This window comes from Diaphorina citri, unplaced genomic scaffold (assembly GCF_000475195.1).
Source record: "Diaphorina citri unplaced genomic scaffold, Diaci psyllid genome assembly version 1.1 scaffold487, whole genome shotgun sequence".
Classification (NCBI taxonomy): Eukaryota; Metazoa; Arthropoda; class Insecta; order Hemiptera; family Psyllidae; genus Diaphorina; species Diaphorina citri.
The window spans coordinates 106,721-122,787 of record NW_007377922.1 but is presented as its reverse complement, the minus strand read 5'-3'; the positions used below and the strand labels follow the sequence as shown (position 1 = coordinate 122,787).

At 35.9% G+C, this 16,067-nt stretch overlaps 1 protein-coding gene across 1 annotated transcript in view; it reads left to right on the top strand.

Annotated features, from left to right (window-relative positions):
- Nucleotides 1-16,067, top strand: part of LOC113467488 (5-hydroxytryptamine receptor-like) — a 36,492-nt gene that overhangs the window by 924 nt on the left and 19,501 nt on the right. Inside the window, exon 3 of the mRNA XM_026823697.1 lies at nucleotides 6,196-6,595. Within this exon, the coding sequence (XP_026679498.1) occupies nucleotides 6,196-6,595 (400 nt within the window). The remainder of the gene's footprint in view (nucleotides 1-6,195; nucleotides 6,596-16,067) is intronic.

The window sequence follows — 16,067 nt, the reverse complement described above, 5'->3', positions numbered from 1 at the left end:
TCAAAGGGTTCTCTCTGCTTTTAAAGACCAAGCACAAGTCCTCACGATGGTTGACTGCGGTTCAGGACGAGCCAGCCAATTTAACATGGCTAGAGCTAGAGACCATCAGCCCGGTGTATAGCAGATACAAGAAGATATCTTTTCTTTATTCTGCTATTGTCATTTGGCGAAAGCTAAAGCCGATAAAACAACAACAACATCTATTGTTAAGAGGTTGGGATACGAACCCATGTCCTTCTGCTTACCAGGAATGGAATTGCAACAGGATATTCGAGACTTAAAGAAAAATTTAACATCAGGGATGGAATAAAATTGCAACAGAAAAACTTTCAACTTTAACTCGAAGTGAGATTATTATATTGTACCTTCTTCATTTTGGCTGTAGAAACGTATTGAGAGGCTTGCGAACGTCAAGCTTATCTTGATTAAAAGGAAAACTTTCGTACAGCTTCTTGTTAGGAATGCATAATCGTAATCTTATGAAGTAAAAGGAAACTTTGTATTTCTCTCCCTACATTCTAGTTTTCTTCAAAACTTCAAACATGTTGTGTCCTAAAGTAAAAGGAAACTTTGTATTTCTCTCCCTACATTCTAGTTTTCTTCAAACATGTTTTGTCCTACAGGCGAACAAAAGCAAAAACTCCTCGGCTAAAATAATCTCCATGTCACAATATGATAGGTAAAGTATTATTTACCCTCGACCAAGAGAAGAAAGATATGAGAATTTCTGACGTGAAATATTACCACTATTAGTGCAGATCTGATTTCTGTTACCGGTATTGTCCTCTATTTTGTGCAAACTCATCGTCTATGCTTGCCATGAATGAATGACCTCAATTTTTTGCATTCACGTAATGACCGCGACGAGTACCTTCTGCTTGTTATGAGTTCTGTGTACTTAGGGCGCAATCTTACTGAGGCAACAGGAAGCAAAGGAGCGTCTGACGAGGTTATTCCTATCTATGTATTTAGACGGTTATATTATGTAGTTATTCAAGCCTTAAGGCGCTATTACACTGATGAACAATCAAGATGGTTTTGATTTTGACGCATGCTTTAGTGCAACATGTTTGCCTCAGTGTAATTGAGTCTTTACATAGGAGAAAATTACACATATGTATGAACATAATATAGCACTACTTACGTTACTTGTTAGTAGTGCACAAGAAATCTGACACTAAAGAAAATAAGACAAAACCTGAGAACAGTATAATAAATTTAGTTTCAAGTTCTTACTGTTACTTCTTACATACATACATAAGTGAAAAATCATTAGATCGTAGTAAATCTTTGTTTACAGTGCGCCACCTTGTACTTCTTACATACATAAGTAAAAAATCATTAGATCGTAGTCAATCTTTGTTTACAGTGCGCGACCTTGAAATCAAATGTAAAGATAATTTTATAATAATAATGTTTTGCTCTTTGTAGAATTACAGACGAATTATAGAAGAAGTAGATAATTTCATATAATTGATAAATAATAGATGACAGTTTTGACGAAAAAAACAGCAATTATAATCAAATCATTTTCAGTTCAAATTAAAAAAAAAAAAATCTTGTCGTATTTTTTCTAGCGTATACCTTACCTATATTATTTCCCTCTCTCTAGTTCTTTCCCTTGTAAAAGTTAGGGTAAAAGAACACTCAAATAAGCATCATTCAATAGGATAAGGAAAGTCGTGTGATGTTCACACCAGATTTTATTTCCCTTATTTCTCCCTCTACAGTAGATGAAGAAAAGTGACTTTTTTCGGAACAGTTGAATCGACGCATTTTTTTTTACCCCAACCCCTCACCAGTATTTTTTCACACATTTTTTGTTGTTTCCTAGCGATAAATCATAGGTATCTTTTTTTCTGTAGTAATAATAATAATAATAATAATAATAATAGTGCTTATTTATACTGCTTGTATAGGACTGAAAAGTCCCTTTATTCCAGCAGTAGGCTCCTACTATTATTGTGGTCAAATTCTTAAATTATATTGAGGATAAAATTCCATACCTCGGCTGGGCGCTTGAACCCAAGCGCTCCTGTTTACCAGGCGAACGCCTTGACCACTACACCACCGAGGCAGGCAGGCTGTACACCTTCCTTGTCTTTTAACCTATTTCCTTTTCAATACTTATGAAGAGTCAATAACACATCTTGTATTCAGTGGCGATAAAGTGACACTAAGGGCTGACATTTTTACATAGAATAATTTTTCATTTTGAAGCCCTAAATACCCGGGGTCCCCCACACCACGGGGACTACAGGGGATATACACCAATGCGTGAGAACTAGGTAAACAGCTAGATAAAAGGGAATGACACAAGTAGGTACTTACGGCGCTCCTGTTTACCAGGCGAACGCCTTGACCACTACACCACCGAGGCAGGCAGGCTGTACACCTTCCTTGTCTTTTAACCTATTTCCCTTTTAATACTTCCGAAGTGTCAATAACACTTCTTGTATTCAGTGGCGATAAAGTGACACTAAGGGCTGACATTTTTACATAGAATAATTTTGCATTTTGAAGCCCTAAATACCCAGGGTCTCCCACACCACGGGGACTGCAGGGGACTATACACCAATGCGTGAGAACTAGGTAAACAGCTAGATAATAGGGAATGACACAAGTAGGTACTTACACTTTAGCTTATAGGAAACAAACGCATTTTATAAAGGAAGTGAAAGCAATTTTAGTGTGAGAGAAAAAGGGAGAAAGTAGGTACATATTTTAGATAGAAACATTAGAAACACCGCAAGAAATGTGAAATACCGTAGTAATGCTATGTATGGGATACGCATTTTATAAAGGAAATGAAAGCAATTTTAGTGTGAGAGAAAAAGAGAGAAAGTACATATTTTAGATAGAAACATTAGAAACACCGCAAGAAATGTGAAATACCGTAGTAATGCTATGTATGGGATTTTTATATAAGATTATAGATTTTATACTTACGTAGCGAACGAATAAGAAAGATTACGAAAAGAAAAATATTTTTCATTACAAAACCAAAAGGGGGGGGTGAACATCACACGACTTTCTATTACATTTGTGGAATAAGTATTTGAAAAAAAAATGAAAATTTTTTTAAGCCCCGAACCTGAGCCGCATACGGCGGCCAATTTTCGATCAAAAATTTCCTATCTTAAAATACTCCCCATGTAATGAGGGATCATTAAAAAGTGTCCAAAAATTGAACTTTTTTTTAAAAAAATTTTCTAAGTCCGAAGTTCGAAGCAACATTGACTTTGCTTGATATCTGGATGAGTGACTGTCCGATTTTTACCAAATTGTTACAGTCGCGTCCTTGGACCATACCGGGATAGCATACCAAATTTCATTGCTCTAGGACAAACCGTTCTTGAGATATTTTGTATACCACCTTTTCAAAATTTCCCATTTAAACCTGTAGTACACACATACGTACGTACATACATACATACGTACATACATACATACATACGTACAGACCATGGGCTAAAAATCACTTTTTTGACATCAGGGGATCCCAAAACGGATATTTCCAACCATTTCCCGATTTTGAAAATTTGGACCGATTGTAATACTTTCATTACTAGTATAGCTCCGCTATACTGTAGTAATAGAAAGTAAAAAGGGGGAAAGATTATAGATTTTATACTTACGTAGCGAACGAATAAGAAAGATTACGAAAAGAAAAATATTTTTCATTACAAAACCAAAAGGGGGGAAAACACTCATACGTACACGCAGATAAACATAAGGAAATGGAAAACACATCTATGAAATTGGAAAAAAATGGAGTGTGTATTTTTTTTCTTCAGAATTTTATGTGATTTAGATACTTTGGATATTGTCATTGCAAAGGCAAATTTGTGTACATCCCAATCCCATTTTGCTTGTCATAATTTTATGTTCTAGACTAGAAAATTATCTACTTAGGTACATAAAGTATAGTTAGGTATAAAAATGGAGTGTGTATTTTTTTTCTTCAGAATTTTATGTGATTTAGATACTTTGGATATTGTCATTGCAAAGGCAAAGTTGTGTTCATCCCAATCCCATTTTGCTTGTCATAATTTTATGTTCTAGACTAGAAAATTATCTACTTAGGTACATAAAGTATAGGTAGGTATTTCTTTTTTCTAGGTATCTACCAAGATACATGATGTCAAATAAATTTTATTCAAATATCTATGTTGGTAGGAAATGATAAATAAACAAAGATCGGAAACCCTCCCCGAAGTATCCGATCTAAAAATGGCCAAAAAAAGGACATTCCAAATCTTTCTCTCTCTCTCTCTTGTCCCTTTTTTCCTCATCAGTGACCAATATTGAATTCAATTTACATCATGGTATAAATATAAATAATATAAATGCTAGTATGATATAAAATAAATTACTATCATTTTTATACAATCTTCAAAACGAGATATGTACCTCATGGTATAAATATAAATAATATAAATGCTAGTATGATATAAAATAAATTACTATCATTTTTATACAATCTTCAAAACGAGATATGTCAAAGGATCTTCCCTTACTTCTCTAATATTTATCGAGAGTCTTCGAGATTTTAATTTTGTCCTCCACCATTTCCATTTACGGTTTCTAGAGGTGGGAATAAATAGGTACCTAAAATTATTTTGGTAAGTACCTACTCTACATTGGTTCATTTCAAACTATTTAGCCCATTAGATTGCTTCATCCGAGATTTAAACCAAATTCAAAGCCAGATTGTGGGCTAGGCCATTAGGGGAACACGGGACAAAACGGTACCCCAAGGCAAAACGGTACCCACGCTACCATTTTGAAAAAAAAAAAAAATGAGTTTGTTGCCCTTACTCATTAGCTTTGAACATTACAACGCTACTCATACGCTGGTGAAACAGATGTTGCACAACCTGCTAAAGTAAATTACTCCAACAAAATTCCATACTATAATTCCCTCGTGTGTAGTATTACATACTACCATACTATAAGTATAACATATGTATTTATTATACAGTATATGAATAATAGGTTTATATTTTACTCGTCTGAAAAATAAATGTAGTACTTTCAAGAGCAATAATCGCCTTAGTGAACTCTGCTTCAAAAATGCTCAAAGTTGGTATGCAAAGTTTAAGCTGATGATGTTTTTTAATTGTTTTTGAAGGTTGTCAACCTTTAAAAACCTACCTCTTGAAAATTTGACGGTCTAGGAACTCAGTCTGGGGAGATTTATGCCCTGATAATATTTCCGACCATTTTTCAGTTCGGTTAACAGGTTAATATCGATTCTAATATTTTCCCACCGTTACGTATTATGGTTCATTTATTTTGATTTTTTTTTTCCCCTCCCCTGTTCATTTTTCAGACCTTTTCTAGGTACGTTTCAATCTTTTATTTTTTCCTCGAGGTAGAGTTCTATCTAGTAGTTATTTACATGTTACTAGACAGAAAAAAGTAAGTAGACTATAGACTACCTACTTACTTGTTTATATTTTTGTTGATGGCCACCTATTTGCTTCTTCTTATTTTTTTTTTTTTTCTCGTTCTCCTTTTTTTTTTTTTTTTTACTGCAATCTTCATTTGCGTTCATTATAACTTAGTTTATCATATTTATTATTATCATACACATTCATTATCCTCTACAAGTCCCTTCCATCAAACTACATTACATTGAAATGAGGGACTTTTCTAAGAAAATTCTTGTGTGCGGAGTCCAGTGTGTATGACTATTGCACCGCTCCAGCAAACTAACACTTTGAACCTCATTTTTTTTTTTTTTTGAACTGCCATCTTCATTTGCGTTCATCATAACTTAGTTTATCATATTATCATACACATTCGTTATCCTCTACAAGTTCCTTCCATCAAACCACATTACAATATATAGAAATGAGGGACTGTTCTAAAGAAATTCCTGTGTGCTGATTTCAGTGTGTAGGACTATTGCAAACCTCTATCAAACTAACACTTTGAACCTCCTTCTGTTTCATCTCCTTTTTTAAAAAAAAAAAAAAAAAACTGCCATCTTCATTTGCGTTCATCATAACTTGGTTTATCATATTATCATACACATTCGTTATCCCCTACAAGTTCCTTCCATCAAACCACATTACAATATATAGAAATGAGGGACTGTTCTAAAGAAATTCCTGTGTGCTGAGTTCAGTGTGTAGGACTATTGCAAACCTCCATAAAACTAACACTTTGAACCTCCTTCTGTTTCAGGCACCACATCCTCGCACTCCTCACCAGTCCCTCACAATCAGCAGCAATACATTTAACATGGACCTGATCGACACGATCCGAAACGTCTCCAAACGTTACGCGCGACGACCAATCAAATGGCCTTGGAAGAAACTCAACACCACCACACCCTCTAGTTCGACCACGCCTAGTACTACCACCATGGGACCGACCAGCCCTGAGACCATCAGCTCCGTGATAGACGGGTTCTATAACGTGAGCGACTGTCTGGATGGGAACTGCTCGTGGGCTAGTCTGGACAACATAACGGACGTGTGGGCAGATTCCACTCTGTGTGAGGGTTCGGGAACCACGACGGACTTCATTGTCATGATGATCACCGCGTTTGTGCTGGGCGTCATCATACTTTCTACTGTGATAGGTGAGTTCTTCTTCTACTTTTACTACGTCTTTCCAACTAGTGGGATCGACATTTTGAGTCTGGACAACATAACGGACGTGTGGGCAGATTCCACTCTGTGTGAGGGTTCGGGAACCACGACGGACTTCATTGTCATGATGATCACTGCGTTTGTGCTGGGCGTCATCATACTTTCTACTGTGATAGGTGAGTTCTTCTTCTACTTTTATTACGTCTTTCCAACTAGTGAGATCGACATTTTGCAAGCATCATTCAATAGGATAAGGAAAGTCGTGTGATGTTCACACCAGATTTTTTAGGAGAAGGTAAGATAAGGTAATTGAAATGGATTACATCAAAAGGGAGCGGAAAAAAAATGTTTCATTTTCATTCATGTGTGCACTGTATGACGTCATTCGATATAGGTTCCCAGGTCTTTGATATATAAAAAATCCTCATGGGTGAAAAATGCGAAATGACATACCTACCTACCGATACCTACCTACATAAAATGACATGATATTGTCATTATGTTCATCAATGAAAATACCCATAGGTACCTCTATTCTTTAGCGTTGAGGAAACATGATCGTGTAATAATTATATATTCTGTGTTGGCTTTACCGTACATAACCGTACCGAACTAATAAACTTAACTATTAAAAGATCCTATCCTATAGTCATTTATACAGGTAGGCACATATCTACATATTCTACAGACTACATAGTGTTTTCAAGTCCAGCTTATTTAGTTTGTTCACTTTATATTTTCATTTTAATCATAAAAATGTTTTCTTTTGAAAAGGGAGATGAAAAAATAAAGAAGAAAAAATAATGTTGAGAAAAAAATGTTCTTAAAGCAAAAATATAAAAAAAACATTATTAATAGTATTTTATAATAGAAAGATGTTCTTTTTATTATTTATTTTTCTCGTTTACAAAAACCAATCTTGCAAAATGATTAATCACTCTTCGTTTCCATTCTTGAATCCGAATGGTGAAACTTTTAGAACTGTCCGACTTAATGTAATAGAAAGTCGTGTGATGTTCACACCAGATTTTTATTATTTATTTTTCTCGTTTACAAAAACCAATCTTGCAAAATGATTAATCACTCTTCGTTTCCTTCTTTCTCTCTCCTATCATTCTCTCTTTTCTCCCTCCCCTCTCTTCCTAACTTTCTTTCTCCCCCGTCTCCTCTTCCTCCCTATCTCTTTCTCTCTCTCCCCTTTCTTTCTCCACTGCCTCCCCATCTTTCTCACTCTTCTCCCAGTGTTCTCTCAATCCCCTTCTCTTTCTCCCTCTCCCCTCTCCTTTGCCTCTCTCCCTCTCTTCTCCCTTTCTCCCCTTCTTCTCCATATCTCTCTCTAGAAAAATTTTCATTACACTTTTCCCTGTGGAAAACAATTTCTTCAACGTATGATATTCAAATTTTCTGTTTGCACGGGAAAAGCGGTAGAAAGTAAAAGTGGAGCCGGTATTTACATTTGCTTTAGGTACCTGTTATTATTATTTGAAAATTTTCCGAGGCCGATTAATCACGGAGCGACTTTCCTACGCCATAAATTAAGCATAACTTCTTGCATTGAAAAAAGAAAAAGAAAAATACCTTATATTATAAAAAAAATAGCAAACCATGCCGTCTACAATCAGCCTCCATAACTGGAGTGATGAAGAATACAATAATTGTACGAAATTTTGTTTGCTCTGAATTGAAGCTTTTACTCTTATCGAGATGTAAAAAGGGAGTTAAATGTAGAAAAGACAGAATAAGTATAAAGAAAGACAAATACCTCGATAACAACAGATTCGTGCATATAGTTACCTATATTTTGCCTGAAATCTTCAATCCGTATATGGTATACCTTCTCATAAATTATCCGTTTTGACGTCACATCCACCGATATCTTCAAAGGGAATTTATAAACAGCTCGGTATTGTCAGAGATTATCTCGAAATTGAAATTCAGTGAGGATTAATTCCAAACTAATCCGACTGTTTGCCTGAAATCTTCAATCCGTATATGGTATACCTTCTCATAAATTATCCGTTTTGACGTCACATCCACCGATATCTTCAAAGGGAAGTTATAAACAGCTCGGTATTGTCAGAGATTATCTCGAAATTGAAATTCAACCAAACTAATCCGACTAAGTCCCAACCTGAGTTATACGTAGGTAACCTAGGTATGTATAGCTCATGTATGTTTAGGTTTGCTAGAATATTTTATCATATCTTCTGTCCTATGAATGAAATGTTAGAGAAAGCCACCTTTTCAAGGTGTTAAAAAAAATAGCTTATAATTGTGTCTAACTTTTTCTTTAGCTCACTAAAATAAAGAATAATATATTATTGTATAGTGGTAGGGTCTTTACATGAAATTTTACACAGTCAAATAAATACTGAGTAGGTACATAAATTAGTTAAAATCTTTTACATTTCAAGATGGTTCTAAGAAGTGCATATTCTGAGAAAAAGAAGTAGAGCAATGTGCACTCTCCGTTTATTTGCTCACTCTACAAAGCACTCACGCAGAGAATTGTATGGAACAAGTTCAAGTGTCTAGTATTAGGTTACTATTAAACTTTTAGTACAGAATGATCAAGAGGGGAATGAGAACGAGTAGGAAGAGAAAGAGAATGGATGAAGAATAGGGGGAAGAAGAGAAGGGAGGAAATAGGAGGAGGAGGAGGAGGAGGAGGAGGAAGAAGAGAAATGGAAGAAAGGGAGGAGAATGAGAATGGTTGAAGTGCATATTTTCTCCCATTAATCCACTCAACTCGTATCCTCCCTCAACAAACCTCTCTCCCTCTCTTTCTCTCCTTTTTCTCCATCTTTCTCTCTCCTATCATTCTCTCTTTTCTCCCTCCCCTCTCTTCCTAACTTTCTTTCTCCCCCGTCTCCTCTTCCTCCCTATCTCTCTCCCCTTTCTTTCTCCACTGCCTCCCCATCTTTCTCACTCTTCTCCCTGTGTTCTCTCAATCCCCTTCTCTTTCTCCCTCTCCCGTCTCCTTTGCCTCTCTCCCTCTCTTCTCCCTTTCTCCCCTTCTTCTCGATCTTGGAACAAGTTCAAGTGTCTAGTATTAGGTTACTATTAAACTTTCAGTACAGAATGATCAGAAGGAGAAGGAGAACGAGTAGGAAGAGAAAGAGAATGGATAGAGAATAGGGGGAAGAAGAGAAGGGAGGAGGAGGAAGAGGAAGAAGAGAAGTGGAAGAAAGGGAGGAGAATGAGAATGGTTGAAATGCATATTTTCTCCCATTAATCCACTCAACTCGTATCCTCCCTCAACAAACCTCTCTCCTTTTTCTCCATCTTTCTCTCCTATCATTATCTCTTTTCTCCCTCCCCTCTCTTCCTAACTTTCTTTCTCCCCCGTCTCCTCTTCCTCCTTATCTCTCTCTCTCCCCTTTCTTTCTCCACTGCCTCCCCATCTTTCTCACTCTTCTCCCAGTGTTCTCTCGATCCCCTTCTCTTTCTCCCTCTCCCCTCTCCTTTGCCTCTCTCCCTCTCTTCTCCCTTTCTCCCCTTTTCCTCCTCTCTCTCTCCTCTCTCCCTCTTTCTGGCCCATCTCCTAGGATCCCTCTCTGTTCCACCTTCCATTCTATCCTCTCCCCCATCAGTTTTCCTCTATGTTTGTATATTATTCTCACCTCTTTATCTCCAGCCCTCGATTCTCTCCCCCCAGTCCTCGGTTCTCTCCCCCCATATTCCCTCCCTCCAGATTCTGGTGAATTTTCTCAAGAGTAGACTGTAGACTCCTCGAATAACAAAGAACATGAGGAAACATCAACCTCAGCAGTGTTTGTACAGGATGTCTGTGGAAAAAACATTCATCAAATCATCACAGAGATTTTATTCAATTTAGTTTTTTTTTTTCAATACCTATGAAATACCTATCCTTTTACAAACAGGGTGTCTGCAAATTTTTACACATTCAATTTGTACCTATGCTATTGTGAGCTAGTTCTCAAATATTTCAATTCATGATTCTTCAATCGTTCCCAAGTTCCTTCCACCTTTTCAAAGTGTTAAAAAAAAATAACTTATAGAATTGTGTCTAACTTTTCTTTACCTAGCTCACTAAATTAAAGAATAGTATATTATTGTATAGTGGTAGGGTCTTTACTTGGAATTTTACACAGTCAAATAGGTAAATACTGAATAGGTACATAAATTAGTTAAAATCTTTTACATTTCAAGACGGTTCTAAGAAGTGCATATTCTGAGAAAAAGAAGTAGAGCAATGTGCACTCTCCATTTATTTGCTCACTCTACAAAGCACTCTCGCAGAGAATTGTATAGAACAAGTTCAAGTGTCTAGTATTAGGTTACTATTAAACTTTCAGTACAGAATGATCAGAAGGAGAAGGAGAACGAGTAGGAAGAGCAAGAGAATGGATGAAGAATAGGGGGAAAAAGAGAAGGGAGGAGGAGGAAGAGGAAGAAGAGAAGTGGAAGAAAGGAAGGAGAATGAGAAGGGTTGAAGTGCATATATTTTCTCCCATTAATCCACTCAACTCGTATCCTCCCTCAACAAAGGAGTTAACCCTTGTGTCCGGTCTGCTTCAAAATATTCATTGTCTCTACGTTTCGCTTCCTGTCCTCTTTTCCCCTCTCTTCCTTTCCTCCTCTCCTTCTCCTCTTCCTCCTCTCTCCCTGTTCTCGCATTTTGTTTCTTCTTTTGCTTTGTTTTATTTTCTGCGTTATCGTGTCTGTCACTTTTTTGTCTCTCCATTTTGTGTCCGAGTCTTTGTTTGTATATGCACACAAATCACAATCATGCTGTCCGTCATTTGTACTAGAATTGTACGCAAAACACTGACCTAGACTAAGAACTCGTTTCCGTGATGAATTCTACTTCAAAAGGTTAGATTGGAATGTTCAGCCGCGGGTTCGATTCCCGCCCGGGGCGGATTTTATCCTGAAGGGATAATGTTCGTTCTCGGAACGGCTGCCTTTCTTGTATGACATCTTGCTAAATATCAGATCCTATCCTGTCTTTCTTCTCTCTTCGATTCCGGGACGATAAAACCTTAGCAGTTGCAGTTTCCTCTAACAAACCTCTCAAAAGAAGTACCTCTACCTAATAGGTACAGTATTAATGCGTTGCGTTCCATTTGGATCGAATTGTATTAGACTTCATATTTTTGACATCAAGGTTCGTCTCGGGTTAAGATTTCCCACACCTTTTGGTTGTGGCTTTCAATCTCTTCTCATGGAAAATATCAAATAACTTAAATCTTCCTCGATGCGAGGACTTGAAAAAACGTGGACATAAGGATAAAATCCGCCCCGGGCGGGAATCGAACCCGCGGCCTAGCGATTACAAGGCAGACGCACTACCAACTAAGCTAACTAGGCTGGCTATACCTATGTTTGATAGAGGGCACTGTAATAACGGAGGTATGATCGTTCTGAAATTGAAGAGAGAATGAGGACAGGATAGTATAAAGTCAGCCGAGAAGGAACCTTATCTGTTTATGTCGAAATTCACCCTGGGTGGGAATCGAACCCGAAACATAACACTTACAAGGTAGGCGTGCTACCCTAGAATCTAACTATGTATACTGGTAAAATTTAGTTCAATTGGGTAGGAAGGTATTTATTGTGCACCTAGATGAAAACTCGTAACAAATTTTCTTCTTCGGAAAAAGGGAAAAACAAAACTTTACTCAAGAATTACATAATGAAACGGAACTATAGGCGAAACAGAAGTGGGAGGGAGGATTGTGAGGAATGGAAATGAAGGGGAGAGTAAGGTAGGAGAAAAAAGAGGGAGAGACAGGAATAAAAGGAAAAAATAGGGGTGGGAAAAGAGGGAAACAAATCATATGGCTATTACACTTGTAAGATACTTTTCCATACTTTGGTGATTTAGGGCACAGTGCCCTAAATCACCAAAGTATGGTGAAGATTTTGAGAAAACGTTAACTTGACATCTCCACTAATATTTTATTTGTTGCACATTGCATACTCAAATATTAACACGGCATTCATACAATTAACAACCTACTTTGCACACGAACTTTGTGGCTGATGGAAGTTTACTCCTAATAATTTAGGAGTAAATTCTGTAGGTTATTATTATTTTTAAATAAGTACCCAACTCGTAGTATTGAAGCCCAGTAGAAAAATCCTAGAAAGCCTATTAGGTGAATTTTCTCAAGAGTAGACTGTAGACTCCTCGAATAACAAAGAACATGAGGAAACATCAACCTCAGCAGTGTTTGTACAGGATGCATTCTGTGGGAAAAAACATTCATCAAATCATCACAGAGATTTTATTCAATTTCGTTTTTTTTTTTCAATACCTACCTATGTTTTTTTTAAAAAAAAGAGGTTTAACAGAGGGAACTGTAACTGCTATGGTCTTATCGTCCCAAAATCGAAGAGAGAAGGAAGACAGGATAGGAGAAAGCCAGCCGTTCCGAGAACGAACATTATCCCATCATCAGGATAAAATCCGCCCCGGGTGGGAATCGAACCCGCGGCCTAGCGCTTACAACGCAGACGCGCTACCAACTAAGCTAACTAGGCTGGCTATACCTATGTTTGATAGAGGGCACTGTAATAACGGAGGTATGATCGTTCTGAAATTAAAGAGAGAATGAGGACAGGATAGTATAAAGTCAGCCGAGAAGGAAACTTTAAATCTGTTTATGTTGAAGTTCACCCTGGGTGGGAATCGAACCCGCAACATAACACTTACGAGGTAGGCGTGATACTCTAGAATCTAACTATGTATTTAGTTCAATTTGGTAGGTAGGTATATTATTGTGCACCTGGTTGAAGTTGGAGATTTTGAGAAAACGTTAACTTGACGTTCGTTTCCTTTCTTGAATCAATCATGAGAAAAACAGAGGATTTTCAATTAATATTCAATATTTACTTTCTTTAACCCGTACAAAGTTCCCTCTTGGTACCACCCAATAAACATGGATTTCTTTTACTCAACTTTTAATTAAATCCTTCCATTTCTTTCTGGAGCCTCCAGCTTTCATGCCATTTCCAATATTGGTTTTGCTGTTTCTGTTTCAGTAGTTTCCTTTATAATAAGAAAATACAAAAGAATTGACAAAGCAAATAATATATGTATGTAGGTACTTACAAATCTAGTATAGAAACAAAATATTAGATAGCTAAAAACTAAAAAAGAAAGAAAAGTAATGAAATGACATACCTACCTATTTTTTAGAAAGTAAAACCGCTGCGCTATTAACCAATAATAAATATTTATTTAGTTCTGTGTACCATAGTAATTAAAATGCATCAAAATTGAACATGTTTACAAATTTACATACATTGAATGAGCATAAATAAATAGAACCTCTCTACTCGTATTTTGAAACAAAAAGTATGGAATTATAAAAATATAAAAATTAAAATAATACAGTTACATTTTAATCAAGCAATTTTCTCAACTCTTTTGTTGAATTCGAGTTGTCTGGTTTTGACCTCTCCTAAGGCTAACGTCAAGAACTGTATTCTAGTTTTTATTTTGTTCCTGATACGAGTAATAAATCATTTTCAATCACATTCTATTTTTATTTTATTATTACCTACCTATTTTTTTATAATTTTTTTTTATGCCCTGATAATATTTCCGACCATTTTTCAGTTCGGTTAACAGGTTAATATCGATTCTAATATTTTCTATTTTCCCACCGTTACGTATTATGGTTCATTTATTTTGATTTTTTTCTCCCTCCCCTGTTCATTTTTCAGACAGCTTTAATTAAAATAATAACTTGCATATTTCATCAAGAATGATCTGTACATAGCGATTCCATGAAAATAATTTGTTGATGATAAAAACTTTTGATCCAAAATATTGCTATTCGCTTTTTTAGGACGTCGCAGATATGAGATTATGAGCCGAATCTCCAGCCTTTTCCAGCCTGTTCACTTTAGTTATTTTACCTACATATTATGTATTTATAATGCCTAACTGTTAGTAAAATGGAACAACTTGTTCTAAGGCTAAGGTGACAGTCTAAATAAAGCAATACTTTTACATATAGGTGCCTGCTACCTAGGTTTAAATAAAAAAGAAAGGAAATTATTTCAGAAAGAAAGATAAATTTGCACATTGCATACTCAAATATTAACACGGCATTCATACAATTAACAACCTACTTTGCACACGAACTTTGTGGCTGATGGAAGTTTAACTTAATATTAATACCTACAGAATTTACTCCTAATAATTTTATTATTATTATTTTTAAATAAGTACCCAACTCGTAGTATTGAAGCCCAGTAGAAAAATCCTAGAAAGCCTATTGTTTGAACGCAGTAAAATGCAGTCCAACTTCTTTCAAAGTTTAAAGTGTTCCAACAAACTTCTCAAAGTTTTTCCTCCATTTTATGAGCATCATGTTTTAAAGTGGTAGTGTTTACAGCTCAGACAGACACCGAAGCGAATACAATAGTCCGTCCACTATACCTTTTATTATTAGTAATAATAAAGGAAGGACGGACTAAAAAGAAAGGAAATTATTTCAGAAAGATAAATACTTATAGCAACCTTCACTTTGGCATAATGTATTCCACAGCGTAATCCCATGTGGGTATGTGTAATAAGCCATGTGGAAAAGCGTATGAGTAAATAATGTGGAAGTTTTCCTAGGTTTAGTATAAACTCTGACAATGACAGACTGTCAATTTCAGAAACTGGAGGAAAACTTTTGGAAGTTTTTTTCTCCATTTATTTTAATATACATATAGCTTACCTAGACGTACTCTTGAAGTAGCTATGTATATCAAACCATGTAGGTACATGTGTAGGTATTTTAATATACATATAGCTTACCTAGACGTACTCTTGAAGTAGCTATGTATATCAAACCATGTAGGTACATGTGTAGGTAAAAAGTAATTACCAAAAGTAAGCAGAACGTAGACCGAAGAAAATTTCAAATAAATTGATGGATTTCCCGACGGGAACAAAGTTTTGGGGTTAAATTTAACATGGGGAGCATTCAGCTTGCTGAAGGCTAGTGAGTAGCCTACCTATAACATTGAATTACTTGAGTAGCTACCAGTGGCTTCATTACAAACAAAAATTTTATTAGGTAGGTATTTTGAAATTAACAAATGAATATGGGAAAACAATGGAAAAGTTGTGAGAGATGAAAGAAAGACCATAGGGCACATTTTAAATTTTACAAATACCTAAATGAAGAGTTAAGAGTTTCAATTCAAACGTTCTCCAAGCTCGATTTGTTATTAAACTTCATATAGCTTCATACCTATTACCTAACGATTGGAATTTTTCATTATGTCATAACATTTATTCCAGCAAAAAAGGTTTCAATTCAAACGTTCTCCAAGCTCGATTTGTTATTAAACTTCATATAGCTTCATACCTATTACCTAACGATTGGAATTTTTCATTTTGTCATAACATTTATTCCAGCAAAAAAATTGGTACTAACAATTTCTACTTGAACATAAAATTAATTAGCTATTTTTGACAAGTCCAAACTT